Genomic DNA, 13,195 nt, shown 5'->3' with positions numbered 1-13,195 from the left:
AAAAAAAAAAAAAAAAAAAAAAAAAAAAAAAAAAGTAATACTTCTCGAAATTTAGCTTTATTTTGCATAGAAACATTTCGAAATCTCTTGCTGATACTCGACAAAGTTCTGAAACCGTCCCGATTCAATTCAACATAAACGAAGCAAGTCACTGCCTCAATATCGACTGCGACTTTTGAATAATGAAATCAGCCATCATCATTTTTTATTTCGTAACTTTCTTTCTGTTAAAATGCCTAACATAACTATTGCATTTCCAATAATTTATCTTCATCAGACAGTACTGCAGATAACAGCAAACGCAAATATTCGCACTCGTCATTCATTCTTTGTTCATTTGGTAAGTGTATTGACCTTATCTTGCATTTACATGACCAACTCTTATAAACATATAACGTCATCATTTTCTTTTATACCCATTTCATTTGGAAACTGTCACCTATTGGCTGAAATAAAACGAAAGTGATAGTACTGCCCATATAGTCAAATTCAGAAACTACATTTACACATTTTCTTAGTTTGTAGTTGGAACATAATGGTTCTACAAAAAAAAAAAAAAAAAAAAAAAAAAAACATCAGTATGGTATCCGAGAAATTCCATATAATCGAATAAATTATACCTTACTGAAAGATCACAAGTTAAAAATATAAAACGCACACAGACATATACAGGGTGTAACAGGACCTCACCGACAAACTTTGAGGAGTGATAGATCACATAGAGAGGATCATTTTTGCTCGATGACACATCCTTCATGGGTTACTCATCCTATTTAGAAGTGCATTCCATCCACACCTGTGGAGTAACGGTCAGAGCGTCTGGCCGCGAAACCATGTGGCCCAGGTTCGAATCCCGGTCGGGGCAAGTTACCTGTTTGAGGTTTTTTCCGGGGTTTTCCCTCAACCCAATATGAGCAAATGCTGGGTAACTTTCGGTGCTGGACCCCGGACTCATTTCACCGGCATTATCACCTTCATTTCATTCAGACGCTAAATAACCTACATGTTGATACAGCGTCGTAAAATAACCTAATTAAAAAAGTGCATTCCACATCACGTATGTTGCATAAGTTTGCACTTTAAGACCATATCATCTCAGTTACACTGCTGTAGTTTGTTATTGTTCTGGTGCATTTTCAATCCGTCTTACCATCCAACAATCCAACACAACACTGCCATGCTTAACAGAGTTGTATGACGAATGCTGCTAAGGTGTCAAAAATGTAATGAGGTACTGTAACAGGGTATGTACTTTTAACAGCTGTTATATATTGTCACAACATGCTTGGAAAATTAATTTCACTTCCATAAAAAAAAATACAGCACATCTATCTTTTGGATGCTTTGTTGCTAAAGGACATGTCAAATTCAAATTCAAATTCAAATTTATTTACAATGTCATCGAGCATATGTTCCTTAACAAAAAATGATCCTCTCTGTGTGACCTATCATTCTTCAAAGTTTGTCGGTGAGGTCCTGTTACACCCTGTATATATATATCTCGTGTATTTTTTTGGGTATAGGACAAGGGGATTTAACATCACCATAAGGAAACCTATATATAAAAACAATGAAAAAATAACTTCATAGCCATCGGCGTAGCTCTGTCGGCTAAGGCGCTTGCCTACCAATCCAGAGTTGCGCTCAGGCGTGGGTTCGATTCCCGCTTGGGCTGATTACCTAGTTCGGTTTTTTTCCGACGTTTTCCCCAACTGTAAAGCAAATGTCAGGTAATCTGTGGCGAATCCTCGGCCTCATCTTGCCAAATATCATCTGACCATCACCAATCTCATTGACGCTAAATGAATGGGTTATTTATGAAAGGGCCTAAGTCGCTAATTTTGTGAAAATGAGTTTGTAATGTAATACTGCTCTTTGGATATATATATATATATATATATATATATATATATATATATATATATATATATATATATATCGATTTAGATTTGAAGAGGACTAAGTTTCACACTCTATAATGCTTAGTAGAATTTATGATACAAGTTTTATTTCAGCCTTAATTAAAAAATTTCGGCCAGTAAGCAGTTTTTCTTAAACTGCTAACAATTTAGTATTCAAGACTTAGACCCTTTCATAAATAACCCATTCAAATAACCTCGTAGTTGATACAGCGTCATTAAATAACCAAGTAAAAAAAATAACTTAATCAGTGGGCCATATTTAGAAATTAGCAGGATTTGACGATTTGTAAAACAAGAGAACAACAGACTTTCACTTAGCAACCGTAAATTATTATCTCCTGTTTTACAAATTATCAAAGCCTGCTAATTTCTAAACATGGCTAACTGATTAAGTTATTTAGTTGTTTTTATACACAGCTTCTGTTATGGCAGTGTCAAATTCCTAAGTCCCATAACATAAGTTACATAACATAAATGCGGACATGGAAATCCTACACATACAACCCTAGAACCAAAAACTCAACACACTAGAACAATACGAAATATACAAACACACTAAAACACACCCCGATCAAATTCTCAACACACAGATCAATTTCAGTACACACACACTATTTGACTCCACTTTTCAACACCTTTCAACAATCAAACACACCCACATAACAGGCAGAGAAGTTCGAGATGACGCTGAGGTCTAGTAGGCTCTGAGGATGGTGTGATGAAGGACCGAAACAGCTGTAAGCCGCACAGACTTACATAATTAACACGAGTAAGTCCGCTAGTTAATCAATTATTTACTTACACTTTTATTCACTCAAAAAATATAATCTTCTGAAACCCCGCCATGACTTTTGGGACACAGTCTATTTTCTCTGGGTGCATGTAATATATTACCTTTGCAAAAGTGAGAGTGACTGAACAGTAACATTACAACCAGGCAACGTTGCTTATGGGCAAATGGCTCGTATTGTTCTGGGCAGCTAAAAAGCTGCGACCTCCACGAACTAAGTTGCATATTAAAGGGTACAGTTTCACTTTGCTCGAAAGAAGTTGGAGGATGACAAAGCGGAAATTATGACATCCCTCCAACGAGCATACTGCATATGGACAAGCTGGAATTCAAAAGGCTTATATGTGACTTGACAAGTGATAGCGAAGATTTGAATGATATTTAAAAGTCCTCCCACAAAACTGACAATTGAACGGTTTACTATCTGTGTGACTTACTGTGTGTTGTTGAAGATTACTCAATCGTGCAAAACTCTTGTCACACATCTCGCATTTGAAAGGTTTATCAACTCTGTGACTTGCAGCATGTGACTGAAGATATTCAACATGTGTAAAACTCTTATCACATACTTCGCATTTGAAAGGCCTATCACCCGTGTGACTTAAACTGTGTCTTCGGAGATGTGCAGGTCTTGTAAAGCTTTTATCACAATATTTGCACTTGAAAGGTCTATCATCTGTATGCAATAATGAGTGAGTTCGAAGATTATCAACTCGTAAGAAGTTTTTTCCGCATATGCCACATTTGAAAGGTTTTTGGCCGCTGTGAGTTGCTTCATGTGTTCGAAGATTGTCTAGCCGTGAGAAACTCTTACCACAAAATTCGCACTTGAAATCCTTGCCACCTGTGTGAGTTATTGCGTGATTTTTAAGATGTTGTTGCAGTCTAAAATTTTTTCCACAGACGTTACATTTGAAAGGCTTGTCGTCTTTGTGGGTTTCTGTATGTCTTTGAAGACGATGCAGTTGTGCAAAACTCTTCTCACAGATGTTGCATTTAAAAGGTTTGTTATCTGTGTGGGTTAATGAGTGTATTCGAAGATAGAAAGGTCGCGCGAAACTCATATCACACATGTCGCATTTGAAAGGCTTAAGGCCAGTGTGGGTTGTTGCATGTGTTCGAAGGTTATCAATTCGTGTAAAACTTTTGTCACACAAATTACATTTGAAAGGCTTATCTTCTGTGTGAGTTAATGCGTGCTTTTTAAGTTCTAACTGATGTCCAAAATTCTTCTCACAAATATCGCATTTGAAAGGCTTGTCGATTTTGTGACTTACTGCATGTCGTCGAAGTTGTTGAAGTCGTGTAAAACTTTTCTGACAAATTTCGCATTTGAAAGGCTTCTGTACTGAATGAACAAGTCTGTGTTCTTTCGAAAGTTGTGGTGAGGAACAAACTTTGCTCCCAGGGTCGCACATTAAATCTCTCTCAGCTGAAAGGTTAGCTTGGAAACCAAAATTCTGTTGTGTTTGAAGTTGTGTTCGCATGTACGTGATCATATTATCTGACTGTTCTATGGACTTCTTGCATAATTCATTCTCTTCGCTTCTCACATCTTCTTCATAAAGTAGCTCTACAGACCTGTTAAACATACAACTACAATCACAAATCCCAAAGCTATTGTCATAGTTCACACAATGAGAAACAGAATCCTTTTCTAATGTTTTGTAAATGATTTACTAATTACTATAATCTTTTCGCTGTAAGAAAAATCCTAATGTAAACAATAGCACGTGACTGAAGTGAGGCTTCATTGGCCGCTGTTTGGCGCCATAGATTCTCAGTACGTGTTCCCGCCTACTGTTGTACATTCTGTTTCATGTTAAACATTTCCAGTTACTCGTCAAGTAGGCCTAACCTCACTACTATGCATTCGTTTCCTTAGGTAACATTTACGTTATAATTACTGTAATTAAATTATTTTAAACTTAGGTATAAGGTCAATCGCTGCTGGCGAAGGAGATATTCATTCCAAATCGGAGTCGTCAGAACTATCGTCGGCAGGATTTATGACGAGACGGTCCACAACAGCATCAGTTATCCCTTCCAGCTGGAACATGCAGTCTGATTGACTTGTTCTGAATAGATAACGTTGGATTCAACTCAACTTATTATATACATATAAGGCTATTTGTTTTTCTCCGCTTTTGAGAGGGTTTCCACTCTTATGATTAATAACCACACACACCGAGGATGCAGAAGCCATACTACGACCTCAAGCGACGCCAGCTTGTTACAAGAACAGACTACCTCGGTATTACTGTTGGTATTCATCTACGTTTATAGTACATAACAAAATATAAAAGTAGCTTTTCTTTTATACAGCGTTTTACATATGAGTGAAGTTGAATGTTTCATCGTATTTAACAACTAGAATTCAATTTTTTATTTTCAAATAACACGAGATTATGGTTTCCAAATACGAACTATATTTTCCTGCGTCATGCGAGTGTTTCGACTGGGAACCAATAACGGAGATGACAGCAGCGTGCTTGTGTTTACATTAGGATTTTTCTTACAGCGAAAACAGTATAGAGTGCATCTCATACTATCATTAGAGGTCAAGGTAGAGTATCCACCGGCCACTGAACGAATATTGCACACTTTTATCACTGCCAATGTGGTGGTATAAACCAATTTTCAATATGATGAAGGATGGGTAGAACTGAGAAAAATTCTCTCCGGCACCGGGACTTGAATCCGGGTTTTCAGCTCTACGTGCTGATGCTGAAAACCCCGGATTCGAGTCCCAGTGCCAGAGAGAATTTTTCTCCGTTCTACCCATCCTTCATCATATGGTAACGCAGAATTCCTGCATGCAAATATCATATTACTTCGGTACATCATAGCAATTTTCAATACTTTTATCACAGCCACAACACATTTCAATTCTTATTGCACTATATGTATAATACCACATTAACACATTTAATATATCACTAAACATACACTGAACGAACTAAATGTAATTATTATGAAAGTCGCCATATTTTCTTCCTGGAATTACGATCCACCTGCACTAGATGGCTACCGACACGAGTAGCAGGGCCGGCAATATATGCAAATGAAATGATACTAAATGTGAGGAATGTTACTCACAGGTGTATAGTATTATGTGACAGGTTATGTTAGGTTAGATTAGGTGTGTATTATGTGACAGGTTAGGTTAGGTATGATTAGGTGTGTAGTGTTATTACTATGTTGGCGACACTGAAACCCACGTTTACATTAAGGAAAAATGGCCGTATTCTTCATTCACCCACGACGATTTTCGTATATAAGTAAGGTACGTATTTAGGGCTGGTTGGGTGGACATACAGCTCTCCAAGTGATCACATCAATTTCTACTAATCAATACCATAAATCCAAAGCATTTTCAAGATACGAGTGGGATCCAGGAAATAACGACCGTTTTGTTGTAATAATTAAAAAAATATATATTTATTTGAAAAAAACAAAGTCTATTACATAACTGAAGCTTCCTTTACTTCTCTACATAATCACCACCTACATTTAAACATTTGTCGTATCTGTTCACTAGCTTTAGAATTCCCGTGTTATACTCCTCTGCCGCCAGTTCATTAAGCCAGGTGTTCACTGTCTTCTTCAACTCTTCATCACTTCCAAAACGCGTACCACCCAGAAAGTCTTTCAGCTTAGTGAAAAGGTGAAAATCGCTAGGAGAAAGGTCTGGACTATAGTGCGGATGATCAAAGATTTCCCAACCGAATTGATCCAGCAATTCTCGAGTTGAAGCAGCAGTGTGTGGGCGGGCGTTGTCGTGAAGAAGCACAACTCCTCTCAAAAGCATTCCTCGCCTCTTGTTTTGGATGGCTCGCCGTAGTTTTCGTAAAGTCTCACAATAACGATTTGCATTGATCGTAGTGCCTTTTGGCATGATATCCAGCAAAAGAACACCTTTGCAATCCCAAAAGACAGTAGCCATGACTTTTTGTGTTGAGAGAGTCTGTTTGAATTTTCTCGGTTTCTTGGATGATGAGGGATGATGCCATGACGTGATTGGCGCTTGGTCTCTGAGGTGTTGTGAGACACCCAGGTCTCATCACCAGTCACAATTTGATCAAAAAATGCGTCTCCATCTGTGTGATATCGCATCAAGAATGTCAATGCTGAGGCCATTCTCTGAGTTTTGTGTTGGTCACTCAGTTGCCGTGGAACCCATCGTGCACAGATTTTGTGGTAGCCAAGATGTTGCGACACAATTTCACCAAGCAAAGAACGAGAAATGTCAGGAAAGGCAATATGCAATTCGTCGAGTGATGTGCGCCTGTCTTGCAAGATTCTGTGTTCACTTTAGTCTTCAGGTCTTCTGTGATGAGTGATGGGCGTCCGGGTCGAGTTTCATCGTGGACATTTGTTCGCCCATTGTTGAACATTTCGCACCATTTTCTCACATTTCTTTCATTCATTACAGTATCACCATACACTTCTTTCAATTGCCGGTAAATTTCTGCAGGTTTCAAATGTCGGGCATTCAAAAATCGAATCACACTCCTCACCTCACAGTCGGCAGGATTATCAATCACGTCGTTCATTTTGAAGTAACACAAAATGCACAATGGCGACTTGTTGCAACCAGTACTCACAACATTATGAGAACACATGTTAAGGAAGCCAGTTGACCTTCAAACAAGGAAGGGGAGACAGCTGCGTGGCGGGTATGCGCGAACGGTCGTTATTTCCTGGATCCTCCTCGTATTTTATCAAGTTCCTATAGTGGTTGAGACATAAGTAACATTCACCTCATTAGATCGTCATCAGAATCTAAAATGCAACTACTCTATAAATGACATGTGCTGGGTATTAGGCCTACATAAAGTTTTCAACATTTTTAACAACCAATATGAAACTCTTGAAAACAATAATAGTGATAAACTGTTACTGCAGACATTATTATTATTACCATTCTTTTGTTGTTATTATTATTATTATTATTATTATTATTATTATTATTATTATTTTCATTATTACATCATTAGCATTTCTCTCGTCACAAGACAATGAAGACTGGATATGTGTCTCATATATTAACACTTAAAGTACCTATTGAAGTGCTCCTGAGTGAAAATCTGTCTAACACAATTTCTGTGTATTCTTTAGATCATTCTTTCAATATGTTCAACAAAATCGTTATGCAGAAATTTCTTTAAATCTCTTGATATTAGGGCGTTATATTCACATAGGCATGACTGATAAATTTTACCTACCCTGAACTGGGTGAATTAAAGAAACATGCCTACATTACTTCCAAATAAACACAGAGGTTTAAAAGTGTTCGAAATCCATATGTATCTCAAATGAGTCTCTCGTATGGCAGTGAATTCAATGCTAATTATTATTTTTTGTATGTTGCTCTGTCTCGTGACCAGAATATTGTACGAAATGGAAATATAAAAATTGGAGATTTATCCTTCGAAGAGGTGGAAAAATTAAAATATCTTGGAGCAACAGTAACAAATATAAATGACACTCGGGAGGAAATTAAACGCAGAATAAATATGGGAAATGCGTGTTATTATTCGGTTGAGAAGCTCTTATCATCCAGTCTGCTGTCCAAAAATCTGAAAGTTAGGATTTATAAAACAGTTATATTACCGGTTCTTCTGTATGGTTGTGAAACTTGGACTCTCACTCTGAGAGAGGAACGTAGGTTCAGGGTGTTTGAGAATAAGGTGCTTAGGAAAATATTTGGGGCTAAGCGGGATGAAGTTACAGGAGAATGGAGAAAGTTACAGAACACAGAACTGCACGCATTGTATTCTTCACCTGACATAATTAGGAACATTAAATCCAGACGTTTGAGATGGGCAGGGCATGTAGCACGTATGGGCGAATCCAGAAATGCATATAGAGTGTTAGTTGGGAGATCGGAGGGAAAAAGACCTTTAGGGAGGCCGAGACGTAGATGGGAGGATAATATTAAAATGGATTTGAGGGAGGTGGGGTATGATGATAGAGACTGGATTAATCTTGCTCAGGATAGGGACCGCTGGCGGGCTTATGTGAGGGCGGCAATGAATCTTCGGGTTCCTTAAAAGCCATTTGTAAGTAAGTAAGTATGTTGCTCTGATTAGTATAGTATGTATAACATATCAATGCTAGATAAATAATCACATACCTATCTAAAATATAAATATATTCTCCATTATGCATGAAAAAAATATATAATTTCACTTCTTTACCTTTTCTTTAAATAACGTTAAAATACTCAGAACGAATCATGATAACTTAATATTCTGCCATAAAGAAGAAAAATAAAATCTAACAAAAGGCTCATATACAACACCAGCTTTACCTTTCAGTCCAACTGTCATCTGCTTCCACCTTGCCTGGAATCATTTCCTCCTTCATGATGTCTACATTGCATGACTCTTCCTGAAGATGAAAAGTTCAAGTCTCACTCATTATGATTATATAACATGTAGTGTAGAAGTAGGTCAAAGTTATGTCATCGCCATGGAAATGGATACACGAATATTTATAACAGGATAATCCACTATGCCATCACCAATCCAAAAATGATCCTCCATACATTTTTAAGTTAGATTCCATGGAACTACTCTGCAGTACATATAAGGATCACCTTCAAATTTATACAGATGGATCTCTGAATCCTAATAATGGGACATCAGGAGCAGGGTATTATATTCCAAAATATCAAGAAAGTTATTTCATACCATGTTCATCCTCCTCCAGTCTTGACACTGAATTGCTAGCTATTGATGCTGCTCTTCAGTGTGGTACTCAAATTTCTGAAAAATCTAATTGCATACTTACCAACTCGAAGGGGGCTATATTTAATATAATTAAATATGTACCAAACCTATATGCACATAGAATTATTCCAATTCAGAAACAACTAAGTAAACTAAAAGAACTCCAAAAGGAAATAACATTTCAATGGATACCTAGTCATTGTGGTATACCTGGAAGCGAGAAAGTCGATAATATTGCAAAACAGGCAACATATTTGCAACCAAGACCTCTTCAAGTGATATCTCTATCCAGTGCTTTTGCTTCAGTAAAGTCTCATTTTATAAACCTATGGATCAGCAATTGGCTCTCTTCTGACAAAGGAAAAATTTTACAGTCTGTACTAAAGAAACCAAATGACCTGGAAATGTACAAAAACTTGTCCAGACATGTTCAAACATTTTTAACAAGAGCCAGAACAGGTCACATTGTCACACAATTATACCTACACCGATTTCACATTTCTGATAATCCTACTTGTCTGTGGTGTAATAATCATGATGAAGATCTGGAACACATTCTCCTATACTGTCCATCCATAAACCACAAAAGAAGTAAATTAAAATCATCAGTACCAGTTGCAGAAGACACAGCCCTGCAGTATATATTGACTACACCCCAACTCTGGCTACTAGCAACGGGCATCTATAATGAACACCTATCAAAATACCCCTCATTTCTCGTGAAAAACAACTGAATAGACTACGGTGGACTATAGTGGACTTTATGTTGTCAGCAAACAGCTAGATACATTAAGAAGATTGATTGATTTTTCAAAGTAAAGCAATGCATCAGAGCTTATAGAACTAACTGTATTTACAGAGTACAAAAAAAAAAAAAATCATGTAGTTATGCATATTATAACCTAAGCTATGACAAAATAAAATGTGCAAATATTTGTACAACTTTTACAACTAACCCCCTTAAGCCACAGACAGAACAATTGAAACCACATCAAAATCAACGCAACTTACCTCAGTTTCAAATTTCTGCACAGGGATTGAAATAGGATCTTCATTTTCTTCACATTTAATGTGTGAGCCGTGATAACAGTTAAGATCAGGAGGTTCCACTTTGATCTCATTCACATAGATTTCCAAGAAATTTTCTTCCTGTGTGTCAAATACAAAAAATAAGTAAATTCTACTTCGTCACAAAAATGACTTATGAAGAAAACAATTTTGTTCAATGTAACCACTTACCTTACACAGAGGCTTGTCCTCTTCATTTCTGTCATCGTGCTGTGCAGCCATTTGGTCAATACCAGATTCTGTTTGAATTGCATCCATAACTGACAAGGAAATCTGACATTATGATTTCTGCAAGATAATAACAGTTCTGTCATGATACATTTAGTGCTAAAATCTAGAGGTGTGAGGTCCTTTCTACGTAAAAACACAGAACACAAACTGCTTTTCATTCGATGAAAGAGTAATGGAACGGAGAAAAATTCTCTCCAGTGCCGGGATTTGAACCCGGGTTTTCCGCTCTACGTGCTGATGCTTTATCCACTAAGCCACACCGGATACCATCCCGGCGTCAGACAGAATCGTCTCAGATTAAGCTCCAACTCTTGGGTTCCCTCTAGTGGCCGCCTCTGCACTACGTCATAGATGTCTATGAACATAGGACCGAAGTCCACACATGTGCTGAGATGCACTCGTTATGAGTGACTAGTTGGCCGGGATCCGACGGAATAAGCGCCGTCTTAAATCACGAAGTGATTTACGCATATCATATATATTATTTTAATGTACCTAAGTACATATGATATTTCCATGCAGATATTCTGCGTCATCATACGATGAAAGAGTAATGGAATGGAGAAAAATTCTCTCCGGCGCTGGGATTTGAACCCGGGTTTTCAGCTCTACGTGCTAATGCTTTAGCCACTAAGCCACACCGGATACCATATATATGATATGCGTAAATCACTTCGTGATTTAAGACGGCGCTTATTCCGTCGGATCCCGGCCAACTAGTCACTCATAACGAGTGCACCTCAGCACATGTGTGGACTTCGGTCCTATGTTCATAGACATCTATGACGTAGTGCAGAGGGCGGCCACTAGAGGGAACCCAAGAGTTGGAGCTTAATCTGAGACGATTCTGTCCGACGCCGGGGTGGTATCCGGTGTGGCTTAGTGGATAAAGCATCAGCACGTAGAGCTGAAAATCCGGGTTCAAATCCCAGCGCCGGAGAGAATTTTTCTCCGTTCCATTACTCTTTCATCGTATGATGACGCAGAATATCTGCATGGAAATATCATATGTACTTTGGTACATTAAAATAATATATATGCTTTTCATTGCCAGCTGGCGTGCCTTGACCTTTGAGGGCTGGATCTAGAATGGATGCATGCACTTAGACTTACAGTGACTTACTGTGCGCCCTATGTAAGCCAAAGTCCTACAGGGGCCTGGATGGCATTCGTGAATACGATGCTGACATGTGGGTCATACTGCCTCAGCCCTAATGAGCTAGGTCCCATCCCCAAAGGGGTATCTGATAAGCTCAGGCCTCATTCATATTCATTATATATCAGCCCTGAAAACCCTTTTTACTCCCACTATTTCACGCCAGCCTATTTTTAACGGATGGAGGCCCTTCATGCAGTACATTAACCCGAAGAATCAGAAATCATGCTAGGTAGTAGTGGCGTTAGTATAGGCTTACATACAGCAACTCTCACCACTGAAATCTGTGACAAAATACATCACATGAAGTACTCGTACATAGAGAAAATAATACTTAAATTACTATCTAAACGGCAGCGAAAAACTTAAATCAATAATTCTAAAATAACATTTACCGGTAAGTTGCTAATTTATTCCAAATTAACTAAACTAACTTAGAAAAATTATTATATTTACAGAAAGAATTACTTACAACAATGATGTGTTTAACAAATGCAGTAATAATTTATAAAGAAAATTAATTAATGCAAAACAGATACGTTATGTCCAACAACACTTCTTGTCCACTTGTTTCCTGCTTCTATATTAATCATTGTTGCTCACTGGAATGTTATGCGAAATCCATGTGAATTTCTTTATTGACCTTAATATGACATGGAAATTTCTGCGTACCATACCGGTACTGCAGAGAAAATATAAGTTCCAATGTACAAATAAAATAATAAAATAAGTAGCTATATTATCACAAATATACTGGTAATTTGTCTACATGTTCTGATATGCACTAGATACGAAAACATAAGACAGATACAGAAAATGTCACAAATATAATTGGCCTACATGTTTCAATAATAAAACACTATCGAAGTTATAAAATATTTTAACCAAGAATAATATAAACCAAATTCAGACATAATCTAGCCCTATTACTGTACCTACTACGAAGAAATTATCACAACTGTAACTATAAAACAATAATCTTCAGTGTCTTGCCATGAATAAATATATATTTATTATATATTTATCCATGGTCTTGCGATCATATTGCAGTGACTTTAATGCACATTGTTAAGTGAACAGAGAGTGATTAATGGACTACTCATATTTATATTAAATATATTAACTAAATGTATTATGTTTTCTAGGACTAAAATTGCGTTCTTCGTTATTTTAAATATGGAGATACAAACTAGCTTCAACGGCTTATTTTTATGCAATTTCGGCTGACAAAATCATTCCATTATTCTAACATTCAGTAGGTACCAATACCAGTACCAGTATAAAATAAAGT

At 37.2% G+C, this 13,195-nt stretch overlaps 1 protein-coding gene across 1 annotated transcript; it reads right to left on the bottom strand.

Moving 5' to 3' along the window:
- Nucleotides 1-1,929: 1,929 nt before the first annotated feature.
- Nucleotides 1,930-13,114, bottom strand: LOC138715128 (zinc finger protein 888-like). Its single transcript, XM_069847671.1, has 5 exons — nt 12,840-13,114; nt 10,689-10,777; nt 10,461-10,598; nt 9,029-9,108; nt 1,930-4,293 (listed from the first exon to the last, which is right to left on the bottom strand). The coding sequence occupies exons 2-5, from the start codon at nt 10,773-10,775 to the stop codon at nt 3,051-3,053; spliced, it is 1,548 nt and encodes a 515-aa protein (XP_069703772.1). The 5' UTR covers nt 10,776-10,777; nt 12,840-13,114; the 3' UTR covers nt 1,930-3,050.
- Nucleotides 13,115-13,195: the final 81 nt, after the last annotated feature.

This window comes from Periplaneta americana, chromosome 2 (assembly GCF_040183065.1).
Source record: "Periplaneta americana isolate PAMFEO1 chromosome 2, P.americana_PAMFEO1_priV1, whole genome shotgun sequence".
In the NCBI taxonomy this organism is placed as follows: Eukaryota; Metazoa; Arthropoda; class Insecta; order Blattodea; family Blattidae; genus Periplaneta; species Periplaneta americana.
The sequence above is the reverse complement of the archived record's forward strand: the minus strand, read 5'-3'. Positions and strand labels throughout refer to the sequence as shown.